The sequence below is a fragment of the Nesoenas mayeri genome, assembly GCF_963082525.1.
Source record: "Nesoenas mayeri genome assembly, chromosome: 24".
Taxonomy (NCBI): domain Eukaryota; kingdom Metazoa; phylum Chordata; class Aves; order Columbiformes; family Columbidae; genus Nesoenas; species Nesoenas mayeri.
The window spans coordinates 272,430-292,054 of NC_137546.1; the positions used below are offsets into that span (position 1 = coordinate 272,430).

The 19,625-nt window shown below is 55.4% G+C and overlaps 1 protein-coding gene across 3 annotated transcripts in view; it reads right to left on the reverse strand.

Moving 5' to 3' along the window:
• CAMTA1 (calmodulin binding transcription activator 1) overlaps positions 1-19,625 on the reverse strand; it is a gene marked incomplete at its 3' end in the record, with an annotated part of 128,449 nt that overhangs the window by 7,165 nt on the left and 101,659 nt on the right. Inside the window, exons 11-21 of one of the 3 annotated variants that reach the window (XM_080358898.1) lie at positions 11,991-12,130; positions 11,555-11,751; positions 11,136-11,214; positions 10,468-10,783; positions 9,565-9,749; positions 8,722-8,909; positions 8,072-8,318; positions 7,632-7,703; positions 6,677-6,697; positions 4,861-5,054; positions 4,606-4,680 (exon numbers count right to left, since the gene is read on the reverse strand). In XM_080358898.1, the coding sequence (XP_080215024.1) occupies positions 4,606-4,680; positions 4,861-5,054; positions 6,677-6,697; positions 7,632-7,703; positions 8,072-8,318; positions 8,722-8,909; positions 9,565-9,749; positions 10,468-10,783; positions 11,136-11,214; positions 11,555-11,751; positions 11,991-12,130 (1,714 nt within the window). Of the gene's footprint in view, positions 1-4,605; positions 4,681-4,860; positions 5,055-6,676; positions 6,698-7,631; positions 7,704-8,071; positions 8,319-8,721; positions 8,910-9,564; positions 10,089-10,467; positions 10,784-11,135; positions 11,215-11,554; positions 11,752-11,990; positions 12,131-19,625 lie in introns of all 3 variants that reach the window. The other 2 variants (XM_080358896.1, XM_080358897.1) reach the window with 2 other exon arrangements.

Sequence of the window (19,625 nt, forward strand, 5' to 3'; positions counted from 1 at the left end):
CGCTACTCCATAAATAACACTGCAGGTCGTGATCATAGCCTAGGAATGCTCTAGATACATCTCAGAAGAGTAAAATTTTCCTAAGAAAAGGAGAAAGAACATGAAATAGGAGGTTTCCTCCCAGGGAGAGCTGACTGTATGGACCACACAGAGATTCAGCTCAACAAACCCAAACCCACTTGGAGCTCTCAGATTCCCTCGCAGATCTGGATGTGTCACATCTGGGGATTGCGACGCAGGTGGCGTCTTTCCAAAACCAGGAAATACACAAAGCCTTGTTCCGCCTCAGCCAGGACGCGGCGCCGGGACAGCGGGACGGGGCCGGCCCGGCGCAGGCTGAGGCTGCTCAGGCGCCGGGCGCAGCTCTGCTGGAGCCAGGGAGCTCCTGCTCCTCGTTTCAACAAACAACGCGTGCGGGACAAGTCACGGTGATCCATGTTATGGCTGATGCATGTTTTCCGCCAGATTTTTGAGAATGACAAAAGATGGATAAACATTTTTTTCCAAAGTCAAAAGCAAACACCACGTCTGACTGTCAGAATGATGCTGCTGCTGAGCGACCGCTTCAGCCCCGCGACACCCGACAACGTTCAGCTGCTAGAGCTCAAATCTCTTCTCTAAGAATACATTTGGCCAAAACTTACACTTCTCTGATTTTCATCAACGTCTACACGTCCATTACTGAGAGAGCTTCAACTGCAGAACCTCCCTCATTAACTCTCCTCAAAACATCTGAAACACCGTCTGATCAGGCACAAATGCTACGTTCAGGAGGTCAGAAAACAGAAGACCCACAGGCCTACGCACCCCGGATTCTCAAGCTCCCAGCATCACGCGCTACTGCGGCTTTAGGCCAAAAAGCTAACACGCAAAATAGGACAGAAGACCATTTCAGCTGTTCTGAGTGCTAGCAGAGAGAGTTCTCGTAATTGGCTTAAAGTAGGCTTGGATCAATTTAAAATCGGGAAAAAACAACCAACCAGATGGTTTCTGGGGAAAGCCTGAGCAAATCTTGCCTAAAACCTACAGAGTAAGTTCTTCGTAAGAGTTATTAATTGGCCCAGCAACAGAACCTGCTTGCGGACAAAAACCTAGGTTAAAGAGTTTCATTTTAAGGTTGAATTTCTGGTCATTAAGAATTCACCGCCCTTTCCCTTGGCTCACCATCGCGCGACTGCACGCGGCTTCGACGGCCGCCGCCCGCTCCTGCTGCCGCCCGCTCCTGCTGCCGACCCGCTCCTGCCGCCGCCCGCTCCTGCCGCCGCCCGCTCCTGCTGCTGCCCACTCCTGCTGCCGCCCGCTCCTGCTGCCGACCCGCTCCTGCCGCTGCCGCCCGCTCCTGCTGCTGCCCACTCCTGCTGCCGCCCGCTCCTGCCGCCGGGAGCGGCCACTGCCGACCCGCTCCTGCCGCCGCCCGCTCCTGCTGCCGCCCGCTCCTGCCGCCGCCCGCTCCTGCTGCTGCCCACTCCTGCTGCCGCCCGCTCCTGCTGCCGACCCGCTCCTGCCGCCGCCCGCTCCTGCTGCCGCCGCCCGCTCCTGCTGCTGCCCACTCCTGCTGCCGCCCGCTCCTGCCGCCGGGAGCGGCCACTGCCGACCCGCTCCTGCCGCCGCCCGCTCCTGCTGCCGACCCGCTCCTGCCACTGGGAGCGGCCACTGCCGACCCGCTCCTGCCGCCGCCCGCTCCTGCCACCGGGAGCGGCCACTGCCGACCCGCTCCTGCTGCCGCCCGCTCCTGCCGCCGCCCGCTCCTGCTGCCGACTCGCTCCTGCTGCCGACCCGCTCCTGCTGCCGCCCGCTCCTGCCACCGGGAGCGGCCACTGCCGACCCGCTCCTGCCGCCGCCCGCTCCTGCTGCCGACCCGCTCCTGCTGCCGCCCGCTCCTGCCGCCGCCCGCTCCTGCTGCCGACCCGCTCCTGCTGCCGACCCGCTCCTGCTGCCGCCCGCTCCTGCCACCGGGAGCGGCCACTGCCGACCCGCTCCTGCCGCCGCCCGCTCCTGCTGCCGACCCGCTCCTGCCACCGGGAGCGGCCGCCGCCTCCCGCTCCCGCTGCGCCGCGCGCTCCCTCGGGCTTCCTGGAGATGTCATTTCCAGCCCTGACACTGACACGGCACCGAGGTTTACCAAGCGATTCCATAGCGCCGTTCTTACACTACCTAGCACTAAATAACATTAGATGTCAGTTGTTACGGCTTGTTCCTGGATTTCAGGAGCTTGGACAGCTGAGGTATTTCTTTATGGAGCCTGGGACTTTCTTGTTCACCGCAGCAGTGTGCTAATTTTATGCATTTCAAGAGGAGTCCGCGATGGGGCTCCGACAAGCAGGGCTCCTGAACAGCGCCTGGGGCTGCTGGCCCATGTACCGGTCACATCATCATCAGCTGTGTCCTGTCTGAGCCTTACACAGGATGCACGGAAAACCAAAAGGAAACAACGAGGAGGCTTTTATAGAGGTGGTTTTAAACTGACTTAACATCCTAAGTCTTATTACTCTGTACTTAGAAAGAGGTACGCAAGAAAAGTCAAGCAGTGAGGAATAAATGTAATTATGAAGACACAAATGATTCAGAAAGCTTGAAGATGATCAGATGAGAAGGGAGCAATTCCCTCGTCTTCCGCATGGCACCCCGGTGCGCAGGCCCCACCAAGAGCGCAGGTCAGGACGGGCTGCAGAGCCCACCCGGGAAGGAACGAGCGCGCTGGTCTCGCCAGGACGCCAGGGAGGGCGCGCGGGTGCAAAATGGATCAGAATCAGCTGAGATGCCGAAGCAAATGTTTGTTGTGTCGTAGCCAAGAACCACAGATGAACTCCCAAGTAACGGCAACTGTGAATAAAGCGCCTGTTGACACAGACAGGACCGCACCGCTGCAGAATTTCGAGCACCGCGCACTGTGACATGACAGAGTGCGCCTGCTGCCAGCAGACACCCCTGCGCCTCGCTCCTACTGCTGTCTGTGGGCACCCAAGACCTAAACTGGCTTCTCAGCGATGCGCAGCAGCGGTGACCGCGCTGCTGGAGAGAGAAGGCTACAGGCAAAGGGAAGGCTCTTGCTGCAAACTTCAGCAATGCATGTGAGTAGGGTCTTGCCCTACAAAGGAAACAGGAGACGCTGAGGAGGAGGAGGAAGGCAATGAGCTGAAGGCAGGAGAAACTGCTGGAATCACGGGCAACTCCAGCCCTGGAGAGCCTAAGTCACTCGGCCAGGGAGGACTCCGCTGAGCGCGGCGAAGTGCACGGCGCGGCCCGGACACTGGTGGGAAAGCCAGGGACGCGGCCAGGCGTGAGGTTTCTCTGGGCTCGTGTGTGAGCGCGGGCTGCGGGAGCCTCTGGCGCAGCGACCCCCAGGGCCGCCCCGGATGGAAACGGGCGCCTGGCTTCCCCAGGGACCACTTGGATCTCAAGCAGATCGGAGAGGATACAGAAGTTCTGCGCCTGCACCTGCCTCAGTGGGACGTGCTGCCCAGCAAATACAGCAAAATAAACCTTTCGGTTTCTCCCACATGCCCTGCTCAGAGCAAAAAGCCACTTGCGCTTCTTCATGAACAACTGCGGCTATTTCAAGTGCATTTGGAATTGGCCTGGAAACTATACAGCCCTTTCTTGTCCACACGTCACTTCACACTGAACCTGCAGCTAAGATGCCATTCCACAACATGAGCCACGCTGACCCGCACCTGCAGCTCTGAAATCCTACAGAAAGGACCAAGTCTGTTTCTAAAGCTCCAGTTTATCACATGGTCTCTGCCTCTCAGAGCTCTCCTTGTGCAGTCCTCACTGGGCTGAGCTAGACACGCTTCAACATGCATCAGGTCTGACCAGCTCCGGAGTGGATGAAATGCATGTGTGGTGGGAATGGAGGGAGCAGAGTCAGAAACATCTGAAATCGCTTTTGTCTAGGCAGAGCTCCAGTCTGCAACCTGATCATACAAGGGATCCAAGGACCAACTCTACCCAAACGCCCGCACGTAGCGGAGCGCTCGCTGCCTCCGCGGGCGCGCTGCAGCGCCCGTGCGGGACACCATTCACCTTCCGTGTCTGCACCGGCACGCCCGGCGCCCTGAGCGCTGTGCAGCGGGAACGAACCCGTCTGCTGCTCTGTTTGCACATTCCCCTTTATCCACGTTATAAAGAACCCGTATTTGATGAGAGTTTGCCACATGATCCTGTGATCAAACTAAAGGCATTTCCAGCTTACACCAGATGTTGTCACATTTGGTGCTTTCCCACATACCATGAATGCTTTGTGCAGCACGTAGAGGCTGGAGCTATGATTCATTAAGGGTTCTTTTCAGACCTCCTCAAGTTCAACTTCTAAAGTTACGTGCCTTGCTTTGCTCAAAGTTTCCCGATTCTCTGTCCACCCAACAAAACCTGAGCTGCTTTACCACATCAGCAATGGAGCTGAGTATGACCCTTTTTCAGCAACGGTCCTGTTAGAGATTTCCTTTTTGCCAGTATAACTTGGAATCAGCTGGGCTTCATTATTTGATTAGAAGATGTGTAGTGAGCTGATCTCCTACCCTTCACATTGCACCCCTTCCTGACACACTTGAATACTGTTGCACTGCTCTAATGAAGGACAGATACCAAAAGATGGTGTCGTACCTGTGGCGGCAGCGTCGTAAAAACCGCATAATCTTTCGAGCAGCTTGATCCTGCTTCTTGGTAAGCAGACTGCTTCTAAACACAGAAAAACACCCAAACACTGAAGTGCAGGCAAAACTGGGGAGAATAACACTAAATGCAAGAATAACTATCCAGTGAACCACTGTCCTTTGTCTGTAAATTACAGCACAGCCCCAACGAGTCTAACCACAATTTACATAACGATCCCGGTACACCTGACATCCAGCCGCTCACCGGAGTTTCTGCTGTACAAGGGTGGCCGCCCGGCGGTTCTGCCTCCTCTTCCCACACTCTTTGTAGCTGCGGTAGTACTGCTGGATCAGCATCGCAGCTCGTCGGCTCTGCTGGAATTTTTTCTGCTCATAATAACTTCGGAATTTGCTCTGGATAAGAATGGCAGCTTGCGTCATCTTTTTGTAAAGTGCATACTAGAACGGAAACAAAGAGAAGCTGAGGCATTCCAATAAAACCAGCAAGAAGCACATTCCGATAGCGAAAGACTCTGGTGCCACCAAGGTGTGACGAGAAGCAAATGAGTCTCTGCTCACTGATGGGGAACTGTGCGAAAACAGGGTGACAGGTAACCGAGCGGTGCTGAGACCAGTGCAGAACCCGGTCCGCACCAAGAATGCCACTGCCTGTTCTGCTGCCCCTGGAGCATCTGACAGGAGGGGTTCTGTCCCACAACTGCCTAGCAGAGGCTCGACACGTACACGCTGGTGAACAGATCCAGCTGTTTCAGACTTACGAACTACTTTGGAACAACTGGAGCTGCTCCTGAGTCGTGTTTACGCTGCTTCGGCTTTGTGCTGTGGCGGGCCCGTGTTAAACCCACGGGCTACGCTGAAGGAACTGCCTGTTTCCCTTGCATGCAGAAACCGCACAGCGCAGTGCAGGATGCTCCCTTCTGCTCCCTTCCAGACCGACGGGACACGGAAAGAGCAACCAGCGCCCTGTACAGAGTAACGCTCTGATGTGTCTCAGAGCAGCTTTCCTGTCTGTTGGGGAAAAACCCCAAAAAGCAACCAACCAACCCCCCGAACATCATCCCTCCAGTATCACCACAGACCACCATTTACCAAATTTCACTTTTTGGAATTGAAGCAGTCATTAGGTGCACTTAAATTTTGCCTTTTTTTTTTTTTTTTTGGTTGGTGTTTTTTTCTTTTCAACATTATTAATTAAATGGATCAGATTGTGATTTTAAATGAGACATTTTAAACAAGCCCTCTCATGGGCTGATCATGGTTTTCGTTCCAATTTTTAGCCCAGATGGGACTTCTGTGGCTGAGTTACAAACCCCTGAACAGAAGGGTTCAAGCAGAACGGTGATGTGACCTACGACTGTTCAGATGGAGCCATGAGCCCGCGCTGGCCGGCAGCGCGGCAGCGCCGCGGGACTGGCCCCCACAGGACCGGCCAGGCTCCGGCCCTGCTCCGGCGCGGCTCAGGGAGCCCAGCCGACCCTCGTATCTGACGAGAGCAAGACGTTGCACAGCTGCAGAATTCATCTGCACAGCAGAAAACCGCTGTCCGTGAACAGTTAAGCGGGCAGCGCCAGCCGCACCTCACTCGAGCAGCAGCGCCCGCGGGCCGGCGGCTGCGGGAGCTCGGCACAGGTGACGAGGCGAAGGCCCGAGGTGCTCTGCAGGCACAACGCGGAGGCCACCGGCTGCACGGGGCTGGTCCCGTCCTCCCGCGCGCCCCGGGCGCCCAGGCAGAGCGCCGCGAAGGAACGCTCGTCCTCTGGAAGCTGCTGCAAAGCCCTCCCGCCACCCAGCCATCCTGCCTACAGCTCTGCGTGTGGGAGCAGACCGCGTGGTTCTTTCCCTTTCCAGCTGTACCACCGCGTCGGCACGCTGCGGTACGCAGCCCGTACGTGTCTCCCGTACGGTCTGGTTTGTCAGCGGTTCCTCCACCACAAGTATTCATTAGTGGATACTATTTTAGCATTTCTCTAAATGCCAGGTTCTCCTGGTTTATAATGAACGTGAAAGTTTGTGACCCACGGGGGGAATTGTTTCCAAAACAGTGTTTGCATTGGTATTACCTTCAAGGCTATCCAAGTAAGCTTAGGGAGAAACAGAAAAATACATAGTTAATGTTAGTTCTGCAAATAAAGAATGAAAAAATTAAAAAAACCCAAACTAATAATCTTCTTTCAAAAATAGTCTATTCCAGGATCCAAGACAAAGCAGCCTGTCAGCAGTTTTTGAGAGGAATTAAGCTTCCCTATTACAGGAAGCATAATTCCAGAATGACAGCTGTGTGACAGGTTCAATGTGAATTACGATGCAGTCACCTAATGCTGGAAAGGCTTCCCCAATATATATTTTTGAAGGCTGTAAAAGAACAACAGGCGTCTTGCGTTTCACGTCACACAACGCGTCTCCGGGCGCCAGACAGCCGGAGGCCAGCGGGCGGCGGAGACGGCGTGGGCTCCAGCCTCCCCAAGAGCAGCAGGAACCACCAAAAACCAGAAAGTATCTTCTTTTTCTGGGGTTGAGAACTCAGCCTAAACGCATTTCTCCACTCTGCCCGGAGAGCAGTCTCCGTCCTGGAAAACTCACATCAAGCTAAAACACGCGACTTGCCATAGTTTAGAAGTTTAATATGTGCAAAATAAAACAACCTGCTTTTTATCTTTGCCTTTATCAAAGGCAAAAACAACTTCAATTTCACAATGAAATTTGGCAAGCAACTAGTCAGAGAACAGTCTCACCAGGCCATAGCATGCACACAGGCCAGTATGGAATATACCATTGCCCTCTAGCTCATGGCAAAAACACGGGAATCATCACATACGGAATCCTCTTTCAAGGATTCCCTCCAAAATGGACACTCAGGACATGAATTTCCTTCCCTTCTCTATTTTGCCCAAGCAGGGTCTTTCATCACTGCATGCTGAAAAGCACACAAGAGGAACAGTGGGATAATTCCCGTTACCAAGGGTGGTGTTCACGGCACTTTGTGTATGTTTCATAAAACGTCACCTCTTTGTTTACCTGTTTGTATTTTCGGTAGCAACGCTGAATGACAGCGGCAGCCACCTCCTGCTGCTCCCGGAGAGGACGACCCTGCGTGGAGGAGAGAAGCGCAGCAGTCAGAGCGAGCCCGGGCCAGGCGGGGCGTGCGGCGCCCGCGGCAGCGCGCAGGGACCCGCTCCTCGTCCCCCCCGCCGCCCGGGCCCCGCAGCTCCAGGCACTTCCTGGAGATGTCTTTGCTGTCAATTCACACAAGGGACAAACCCTCAAAATGAATCTTTACACCAAACAGGCAACTAACCAGAACCTCGGGGTATATTTTGAGGACATACTTCATGAATGCTGTTCTGGCACAAACTGTATTTTTGTCCTAGGAGTCGGTGTTACCCATGTTTTGTCTTCTAACACATTATACTCTCTCACACCTAACAAGGAAGACATCGGACATTCTGGGCACATACCTTGTATTTCCTGAATGCTGTCTGGACAAGTTTGGCAGCTTCATAGAGTTCCCTCTGCTCATGATCAGACAGAGTTAACTGTGCAAACTCGTTTTCTACCTTCTCGCTGGTGGACGCGCTCAGGAACTCCGACCAGTCGGCTGCCGAGGGAAGGCTGGGCTTCTCAAAAGCTATTTCACTGATTGGTGAGCCTGCGGGGCTCAAGCTGGTGTTCGAAGAAGGGGTCAGGGGTTCACTATACAGACTTCTGAAATACCAATCACAGGAGGAATTATTGGCTCACCAAGCGCCTCGGCTGGCATCGCAGACAAGGAATACAACATTTCTGAGCTCGTGCTCCCCTCCCTCTCTCCAAGGAACAGCCCACACTCCCGAGCCCGCCCGTGCCGCACCGCACAGACTTGGCACCGGCAGAGAAGTCACAAGTCAGACCTTGTGGCCACCTTCCCCTCCCAGCACACACACTCCCCATTCCTCCATGATTTGTAGTTGTGCTGGCAACGACATGTTTGACCATGAGAGTGTGTCTGGGCTCGTAACATCAGCACTGAACCCCACCCAGAAATGGCACCTGCAGGCTAAAGACTGAGCGCATGCTGCCAGCTTTAGACAGCTCAGAACCCCCGAGCAGCTCCGTGGCTCCCGCTGACCTCATCTGCGCCGCGCTCGGCAGGTGGTCGACGTCAGCGAGGTAACTGGCCAGCCAGCTCATCGTGGTGCCCACGGCAGCAGCCTCTGTCCTCTCCACCAGCGGCGACTCCATTGGCACAAAATTCTCCCGCTTGATCCTGTCAGGCGTAGCTTCAATAATGTGCTCTGCAAGCGTCATCATGTTCACCTGGTACGGGGAGAGGAGAGACAACTTCTGCCACCTGGCAGCAGGAGCCTCACGCTCGCGTGCGTGTCCAGCGTCAGACAGGCTGCCCCACTTCCCCAAACCCGTGGCAGCTGGACTCTACTATTTGTCTCCGCACTGGAGAGAAATTCATTAACCAAAGCTCATTTGCTATTCTGTCTCTTCTGACAAAGTACAGCAGTTTTCATATTCCCCAGACCTCTTTTCCCTGGAGTGTGCAGGGAGCGTAAGAGACGTGGTGAAAGGTGTATGTCACCACTTTCGTGTTGCCAGGGGAGAAGTGATCTTGCTACTTGTCCACCGAGATGCACAGCAGAGCATGGCGGGACAATAAAGGCACATCAGAGCAGTTAAAATCCCACAGCTTTGTCAGGAATCCTTCTGAACCGTATCTCCCCACTCACCAAGGCTCACAGGAATTCTGAATACGGAGAACAGAAAACAGCGCTTGCTTTGCCAAGATCTGCTGCATCCATGTTTTGCCATCGATACTAGAATATTTAGAGATGCCAAGGCAGTGCACATAGCCTGCGCTCCCATTACTCTAAAGGCTCCACCGCAGATTCTCACAGTTGGGCTCCTCTGCGCGGCCACCACGTTCTCTGAGCCTGCTGAACCGGTGCTGCGGGACGCTTACCTGCAAGTCATCCATGTGGTGCAAGCAGTCCTCATCCCCGGCGCTGTCCCGGTAGGACAGGAGCTCTGCATCCACCATCTCCCTGTCAGCCATCATCAGCACGTTCATCTGCTCTCGCTGGCGCAGCCGATGTGCCACTGTGTCCTTCCCCAGCGCAGTCCCCTTCCGGCCCCCCGCCACCTGCACTGTGCTCACACCAATATAAATGTCTTTTGGGCTCCATTTGATGCCTGCTTGGCTGCCAGAGCCTGGGTACCCAGCAGCTTCCGGGATGTGCTGGGAGAGCTCCCGGCCATAGTCCCTCATCCCTTCACTGGGGCTGATTGTCTCGGAGGCAGATTGCTTGGAGCTGGAGTTCTGCTTCCTGACGCTTGGCTGCTCCAGGCTCAGCGCAGTGGAAAGCAGCTTTTCTGGCCGGGCTTGAAAGTATTCAGGGCTCAGTTTATGTTTTTTGGGTGCAGGGTAATCTTTCTGAGTCTCACTACTGTAGTAACTGGAAGGTTCTGATCTTGGTCGTCTCAACTCTGGAAACGGACCAAACAATGGTCAAAATTAAACATGCAACCCCTGATGGCTGTAGAGCGATGGCAGCTTCCACCACAGAGCTGCAGGCAGAAGTTTGTGCCACGCTCTGGGACATGCGACACTGTGTGCAAAGGGGGTAACGATCACCCCGGGAGCATACTACCCCAACCACGCTTAAGATGCACACACCTTTCTAAAGCAGGCACACACTCCTCTTCCCGATACTTATGCAAGGGCATGGAGCACATGACAGAGAGCTCACAAGAACAGAATTGAGCATGGACAGCAGGGCTACATGTGGCATGTGCCACCCAGGTGAGCTCCTGACCCCCATGTTTCCACATGCCAAACATCAGACAAAACGGCGCGGTGTCTTACCCGTGTTGGTGCTGGAAATCACAGTGACTCCCTTCTGGGGCTCCTGCGAGGCAACCAGCTCACTGTGCCACTGTGCCACCCAGCTCTCCGTGCTGGAGTCCGTGCTCGAGGGGCACTGGACCCGGGGGCTCTGCCCGAGCGGAGTCTGCTCATCGCGCTGCAGCTGCTCCAGGCACTCTGCCAGCTTCACGTGGCCGCGGGAGCGGGCGATGGCCAGCGGCAGCCGCCCGAGGGAGTCGGGAATGGAGATGGCTCGGCGGTCCCACTTGTACAGCACGAGGGCTGCGTCCATGTGGCCGAGCGCACACGCCCACATCTGAAACAGAAATGGCAAGTGAACCACTGGGGGACCTGCCTTCTCCTTCCTTTCTTGCTAACGCAGCGGAGTCTGGTCCCCAGTTCACAAAATAACGACTCTGATAAGCAAATGCATAACGTGTCTGAACCCCAGCAACTGGCTTGCATATACATCCTATCCCAATAAAAGGCCGTTACAGAGGATTAGGTGCATGCTATTCCCGCCTATGACAAACCTCCATCTGCCAAATGGCAACGGCACACAAGAAAAATCTACTCTTCAGAGTGTGTGAAACACGTTAGGAAAATAACACAAGGAAGAACTCCAGCGGGTGCTCAGATGCTCTCACAAGCCCAGTCTCTGCCCTTACCAGAGGAGTGCAGGAGAAATGATCCACATTCAAAGGGTCAACTTCCAGCTCCAGGTCGATGCTGTCTGCATGTTTGGTGCTGCAGAGGAAACAACAGGAGGAGTGATGCTCTGCAGTTGTGTTAGGATCGCTGCCTAAATGCACAGCTTTGCCCAGTGTGTCATACCAGGGAGATGTGGCCACACATATGCCCATCACATGCATATTTACTACAGTTGGTGCCCCCACCAGAGACTTTAAGAGCATGATGCACCCAGTGCCTGGACCCACTCTCACAAGAGACAGGTCCCACGAGACCGGGGGACAGGAACGAGTTCAGGGACTTGGTCCTTTGTAAGGGACAACCAGAAATCTGTACCAAGCAGAGCTTACACATGCTTCTGCCACAACAGCCACGAGTCCCGTGGGCTGGGTCTTACCGCCATTTGATGAGGGTCTGGATCAGTGTCGCATAGCCCTGCGCAGCGGCGAGGTGGAGCAGTGTCATCCCGCGGAAGGTTTTCGAATGGATCAAGTGTTTGGACTTGGCCCAGCACGCACGGCTCATCATCTTCTCGCACACCACCACCACGCGGCTCTCAAAGCAGCTGCCCAGCGTCCCAGTCCCAGAAACGCACTGCAACACCACACACACCCCAGTTTAACGGCTGAGGGAGCCGCAGCTGCCTGAGCAGGCAGCCTTCCCCTTCCCGAAGTACCCAGACAGCGGAAAATACCACTGAAAGCCAACTGCTGTTAGAGACACCTACAAACCAGACTTGCTTAGGAAAAACTGTAACCTTTTCCAGCCCCCCAAAACCAAACTCTGGTAAGAAAGTGTAAAGCTGCCGTGCCCGGACACAGCGGGGTTCGTACCTGCGCCTGCGTTCCTCCGTTCCCACTGCCATTGCTCCCGCCTCCTCCTCCCTGTTTGTGCTGCTGGGAGCCTGTCATCTCAGCCATTCTCCTCTCCATCTGCTCCAGTCGCTCCAATATGGACATCCTGAACTGGTTGTCTAGGTTGGAGAAGGCCAGAATAAGGCTATTTCCATAGAAAGCAAGCTCAGTTTTGGCAGCCCGCTGCGGGACGCCAAAACCAGCGGCCCTGGAGCGCAGACAGGAGCCCCGCTCGGCAGCGCCCGGCGCCGGGGCCGTGCCGCACCCGGCTCCCCGAGGCGCTGCCGCACGCCCTCGACCGCGGTGCCAGAGAACTTCCTTGAAGAAAGGGGACAGAAACACGAAAATGCAGGCAGCAGACAGATCCCTTCCCTTGTGATTGTATCTGTACCACACGATGGAGGACTGGGGTAATGCAATGTCTTTGAAAACACAGGGAAACCCTAAGCAAACACAATCATTCAGACAGCACTTGCAGTAGGATCTTATGTGTCAAAATACGTTCCATTTTTGAGTCAATCCCCATATTTCACAGAGTCCTGAATTCAAGCTGACTTGCCTGCTGAAACCGCACAACAATGGAACCTGGAGGAACAAGACTCCTCTTGCTTCCTTCTGTGCTCAGAGAGAGGAGCCTTTAAAAAGGCACCTGCTGCTTCCTTGACAGGCTCCTCTTCTTGGAAAACAGCTTGAAACAGAACTACCAGAAATCACAGTATGGGCCCTGATAATCCACCAAGGTCATTCTGAAGAGCAGCACAGCTCTGGCGCCCTCTGGTCTCTGCAGAAGTCTAAAGGCTACATCAGTTATTATCTCCTCCTTGCACAGTTACCGATGGCGGAGCAGGGAGGTCTGGACGCTGCTGAACCTGCTGCTGTAGGGATCAGCCTAAGCAAACCGTCTGTGTTCAGGGCCAGGCATCGTAGCCTGAGTGGCTGCAGGCACAGAGGGCCCCTCTGTCTTTTGACCCACAAGGGAGAAGCTTCATGCAGCTCACGTGGGGCTGGGCAGGGTAACCGCGTGGCTAGGGAACATTTAATGAATCTTGCTAACGTGCTAACAGTGTATGCAATGAGCTGTGGGGAAAAGACAAGCCTTATCCTGTTTGGCTTCATGCACCCATGGAGACACGTGGCAGTGCAGAGCCGCGAAAGCGCAGATGCAGCGCAGACACAAGGAGTCCTGCCGGCCCTGGCACGGCTGCCCAGAGCAGCTGGGGACGCCCCGGCCCTCGAGTGCCCGGGGCCGCGCTGGACGGGGCTGTGGGCAACTGGTCTCGTGGAACCAGATGATCTTTAAGGTCCCTTCCAACCCTAACCATCCTATGATTCTACAGTAATCCCAGAACAAAGCCCACTGACAGTAACAGGAATATGTGCATCAAAATGAAGAAGCTCTGATCAAGTTTAAAGAGATGAAGTCTTCTGTGAGTGACTTTGTTACACGCAGAGTCCTCTCTGGAAGGCTGCAGAAGTACATGTATACTACACGCTGCAGGGCACAACTCTAACTAGAGGTTATGCGATACTTATTATTAGTGCCTTATTACTAATTCAGCTGCCTGTTAATTGTGAAGCCCTGGGAAAGTGACTGAGGAAGTATTCCCAACAGAGCCAGGTTCCAGGGCCCGTCCCTGGGCAGCAGGCAGCGCGCAGCAGCCACACAAACGTGTTTTCCCAGCCGGTCTTTGTTCCCGAGTGCTGCAGTGTGCTGCACTGCAGTCCGCGCTGCTGCCTCCCCCTTCCTTTCAACAGCATCACGTTGAGAAGTGAAGTACAGTATATGCCACAGAAACTGGCATGAAAACATCTTCTTTCCTTTATACAGCCCTGGGCTCAAGGAGACCAAAACCAAAATCAGCTTTATATACCATAGGAGTCGTATGCAATCCACCCTGCTTATCTTTAAAGCTGACGTATCCGTACCCATTTAGCAGCCTGTCTAGAAAGATGTTGGCGCAGCGCTCCGAAGGGCGGGTCAGAGCGCAGCGCTGCCGGCCCCGCCGAGCCCAGCGTGAGGAACGAGCAGAGCGCCGCCCTCCGCGTCCCCGCACACCGCGTTACCGGACCTGGCAGTGCAGCCAGAACTGTTACAGAGGAAAGACCGCTTTGCACTGATAACAGATGAAGCGGCTCTCAGCAGCAAGCAGGTCTACACCCTTTGCTCTTTTCTGCTCCCTCACCTGGAGGTCTGTTTTGCCACGTGCACAACCTAAAGAGCAGGCAGCATTTGACTGGAAGGGCTGCAGGACCAGGGTGCATGGTCTGCAGGTCCCAGCGGGGCAGCAGCTGCCCAGGAGATACTGATTTCCCCACAGACTTCTAAGCAAGGACGCTGGCGCTGTGTGAGACGTGCGCGGGCACATGTTCTGGCGCTGAGCTTCAACCCCCCGGGGAAGGAGCTGCTGGGAGGGCACATCCGTTTAACGGCAGTTTCTGAGTTGAACGGTCAGGATATGAACACGTGCAGACTGGATTTAACAAGCTGAGCACTATAAAAACCCCATGCAACACAAAGACATTCTTCTATTTTGCCGAGAAAGAGAGACACCATATTGTGTCATCCGACGCGAGCCGTGGGTGGGGATGGAAGCAATCTGAGGACACGTCACTCCTCTGAGTGCCACTGCTGTTCCTGTTTTACAAATCATCTGTCATTTGCCTGTAACATCTTGTTTAATTCTTCCATACAGCAAAAATCCTGAACACCTTCCACACTGCAGCATCAATTTGATCTGGTTTAGTTCTTATTTCTGAGGTGTCATAATTGCAGGAACACATATTTCTGAAATGAAACTGCAGTAGCATCCTCAATGCATCTTACAAAAAGCCCTGTTCAGCAGTAGGCTATTGCAGGCCATGGTCTCTACCAAAAAATGAAAGCACTTACAATTTTACTTAACATTCAAAGATAAATCCACATCTACACTTGTGAGGCCGGTCACTTCCAGGCCTTTCAGTTAGTGAGAAATACTAGAACTACTGAGGCGCAAGATGAGAACAACATTGCACTTCCACCTCGAGCCCAAGCGACAGCTCAAGAATGTCTGTGGTTTCACAGGAGAAATAAACAGTACTGGGCATGGGCAGGAATAACGAGGTAATCCAGCCCTGCACACACAGGTGCTGTCATTGATTTTAAGACATTAATCTGTCTACCAGGGCAAAACTCCTTACGGCAACACTCCGCACAGCTCCTCCAGTGCTGCGGGACCTCCAGCTGTAACTCGCAGGCCACTTGGGCTGCTCTGCTCCTCCGGGCCGTGCCCAGCAGCCAGAGCTCCCAGAGACGGCACCTGCCCCTGCTTTTCTCTATCGTGCCATCACGGGGGGAGAAGGGGGTGGCTCAGGCTGACTCTTCCCAAGATGGCAGCGTCTACACCAGCAGCAATGAAGCACTTGCTGCCTTTTTTTTCAGGCGTCTCTTCCCCAGAGCTTAGGGAGGACGAGATTTTCGTGCTGTCCAGGAACAGCTACTTCAGCAACCCAGGAAAGGTTTTAGACAATCCATGTGGACTCGATACGTTTTAGAGGTAGGTCAGACTGCTAAAGATGTCACTTCTTGCGCTATTTAGTAATTTGTACAAAACCCGCTGGCTGCCTAAGGTCAGTCTCTGCACACCAAGCCAGAAACAGGCTGCGCTTTGCAAGGGCGTCAACACGATTGAAGATGTTGTGCTTTTGGGTGTGCGCAAAGAGCAACAGCTGGGGAGGACACGTCTGCCCCAATGCTCACCCGCACAGTGCAACCCACGGAGACCCCACGGGTGACACACCAAAGGGGCTCCGAAAAGGAAAAAAAACACCTCACAGGGCACTATGCAGCATCTGTGCTATGGTGCCCTAAGTACGGTAAAAATTCTGACCCAAGTTGCCTCTCATAGAAACAGCAGACTCAAGAACAAAATACTCACTCAGAAGTCACTGGACTGATGAGCAGAATAATATAAAATGGCCCCTGTTTGCTCCAAAATTAGATAAATAGAAACTGCTGCGAGCTACTTGTGAAGAGACTAGAATACCCCGTGAAACGATAGAATAGGTCAGCGAAAGAGACCCAGATCTCCTTCACTGGAAGCTTTTCAAAAAGTCAGACATCACTCACAGTCAACCCATCTCTGAAGTGGGAGTGGCCCACATGGTCTCCTTAAGCCCCTTCCTAGTCCTACTCTTTTTGATGAACACCCTGCAAAACAAGTTTTGCAGTGACCCGGAATGGAGCAGCTGTGTGCTTCGAGCATTCTTAACCTCCCCAACTCAGAAAATGGACTGCGAGCTGGAGGCGTTCGGATGTGATCTGTCCTGCTCGTGTGAGGCCACAGCAACAGAGCTGTCACAGCTCTGCGCCCGCACTGAACATCGCCCCGGGAACACGGGGGCCAGGAGATGGAAACGCGACTGCGTCCCACAGCTGGGGGCACAGAGGGAAGGGGAGGAACAGTCTGCCTAAAAAGGCGCACATTTACAGCGCGAGTACAGCAGCGACAGTCAACACAGAAGCATGCAGATTTAAACCCAAACAATACTGCATGACCCATCATCCTGTAACACTTAATGGGAGCAGTACTTTGTCACATCCGCACATCCACCGGCAAAGGATGGGGTCCGGGACCCCCCGCAGCACCTCTACCTGCTTTCAGATAAGTAACCGGCGCCGTCTGGCCGCAGGACTGACCTGGGAGGCTACCAAGGCGTCGGCGGCGGCTCCAGCCAGCGTGTGGCGCGGACCCTGCAGCAGGGGCGGACGGAGCAGGCTCCCGCAGACCGGGCTGTCGCCTTTCGCATCCTCGCAGCGGCCGGGGCTCGTCCGTCTCACCGCAGCGCTGGCGGGAGCGCCGGCTCTGCCCCCTCCGCACCCCCGCAGCGCGGGCGAGCGCGTCCCGGGCGCGGGCGAGTCCCGCCGTCCGCAGCGGGAGCCGACGCCGAGCGCGGTTGGGCGGGCAGGGGCATGGCGGGGCGCAGGCCGCCCGGCGCCGGGGCCGCGGGGCAGCGGCGGGCCCCGCTCAGCGGCGGGCTCCGGGGCCGCGGGGCGGCACGGCCCCCACCCGCGGAACTGCGGGGCTGTGCGCGGATGGGCCGCTCCTCCCGCGCCCGGCCCACAGCGCCGAGCGCCGCCTCCGAGCGCCGCGGGCTCACCCACCCGCGGGTCCGCGCCGGCCGCCCTGCCCCGGAGCCGAGCCCGCCGCCAGACCGCGCCCGGCCAGCACCAGCACCGGCGGCGCGGGTCAGGCGGACACCGGGAGCCGGCGGGGCAGCGGCCCCGCTCACGCCGAGCGCGCCCCTGGGCCCATCGCCGCGCACCCGCGGGCACCGGCAGCCGCCCGGGCAGCGGCGCCTCGCCGGACTCGGGGCAGCCGGAGCGGGGAGCAGCCCCGAGACCCGCCGGGCGCTGGTCCCGCCGCCCTCAGCCCACTCCGGGGCCTCCAGCCGCCACCATCGCGGCCACCAGCCCCGTCCGCGGGTCCCCGCTCGGCGGCGGCCGCCGCCTCCCATTGTGTGTGCGGGCGAGCCCGCGGCCCCGCCCCGCGCCCTGACGTCGAGTCACAGAATCACACAATCACACAATCATTCCGGTCGGAAGAGCCCCTCAAGCCCATCGAGTCCACGCACAACCCACCCCGGCACTGACCCGTGTCCTGAGAGCCTCATGTCCGTCTGTCCAGCCCTCCAGGGACGGTGACTCCAGCACTGCCCTGGGCAGCCTGTTCCAATGCCCCACAGCCCTTTGGGGAAGAAATTGTTCCCCAGATCCAGCCTCAACCTCCCCTGGTGCAACCTGAAGCACTTTCCTCTCATCCTGGTGCTTGTTACCTGGGAGAAGAGCCCAACACTCTCCATGCTACAACCTCCTTTCAGGCAGCTGTAGATGCCGCGGTCTTTACGGTGTGTGCCGTGGCGGCATCTCCCGGGCACTGGCACCAGAACCAGCCCTGGGCACGGGGAGCGGGCAAGCGTGTGCTTGCCCAGCGTCCCACTGCCTTCCCAGCCTCCTCCCACTCCGCTCGCTGCCCCGAGCGCGGCTACGAGCTCCTCCAGCAAACGTGTGCCCGCACGGCGTGCTGCGGTGAGCAAGAGTGATTCAGGGCCAGGATGTGAAATACCTGCACCACCTTAAAGCAACTGGGCTCTTATGTGCAGTTCGTCTCATCTCACTACACACAAAGTAATGATACTTCTACTAATTGCTGTAATAAGGTAAACTTGCAGAGCATTAAAACCTGACATAAAATTCCAGATGACCCAGACCTGCGCTTTCTGGTCGTGCCCCGTGCCAAGCAAACGTCATCTCTGCATTTCTGAAAGAAGCCAAGGCCTCAGTGGAGGGCAAACGTACATGCTTTCCGCAGGAAATCCGTACTAAAAGTCCTTTCCAATTCGTTACACGTTGTCACTAGAAGATTTCTGTCCTTCGGTTCAGAAGGGGGTGTCTCTCCCGTTTGGTTTTTGTTTTTCTGAAGAGGACGACTCTGCAGACAGCGAATGGAAGGGGAGGTCAAACGGCGACAGAAGCACATGATGGCTCCTGAAAACTGCCGGTTTTATAGAGAAAAAAGCAGAGGCTGCCAAGTTTATCAGAGAAGATCAGGATCACGTGGGAGCACATAAATGAGAAGAAGAAAGGCTTTCTTTGAAAAAAGAGAACACTGCTATTCTAATTAACTAGAAAAAAAAGCAAGAACATCATCAGCTGCTGTCTACTGCCCATTTGTAAGAGACCGAACTCCTCTGTGGAGTTAAAAACCAAGACAAAAACCAAAACCACAGAAGACCCAGAATGAAACAAGCACGGCTGTGTACCGCTGGGAAAGTGTGTACCGCTGGGAAAGCGTGCACCGTCCTGCACAGCCCAGCGCAGGCTCCGAAAAAGCGAGCAGACCGTCAGAGGAAGGTCCCCAACATGCTGCCCCTCCAGCAACTCGGCACGTTCCTTCCCTGCCCCAGAACAGCAGGAGGGACACGGTCTTGCAACATTCCCAGATCTTTGCACTTCTAACACCTGCTCTGTGCTCAGAAAGGTGGGATTTTGCCCTTGCCCTGAGCTCACTACTTCCAAGAGTAGCAATTACTATAAACCGGCAAATTATTTAATTGAAGGTCTTTTCCAATCAAAACAATTCTATGAAATGCTTTCCTCTGGGAACCACAATTCCCTGTTTCACTCAAAATCGCCTCCTGTCCACTCTGCCTCTCCCAGACCCCGCGCCCTGCGGGCACTGGTTAAACGTTCCCTGACACTCATAACAATTTCCAGCCCTAACACCACCTGGAACCAGGCGCCGTGTAGGTGTCCCCGGCAGGAAGGCGGCAGAGCCGCGGCAGAGCCGCCCTCCGCAGCAGCGCACGACGACGGCCCCGCGCGTCCTGTCCCTGGGCAGGAAATCTGCAGAGGATCTCGCAGAGAAACCGAAGCCCCTGCCCGTGAGCCGGCAGGGCCAGGCGCCGCCTCCCTCGGCAAGAAACAACTGAACAAAGAGGGCAGGTTATTTTTTGTCTTAATGTAACTGAAAACAGACAGTTCACATACAGGATGTCTGTCTTTATTTTAAAGAGATTTGTGGGAGACAGATGTCTATCTAAACTTATGCCAGATGTAAATTGCCAGTCCCTTGTCCG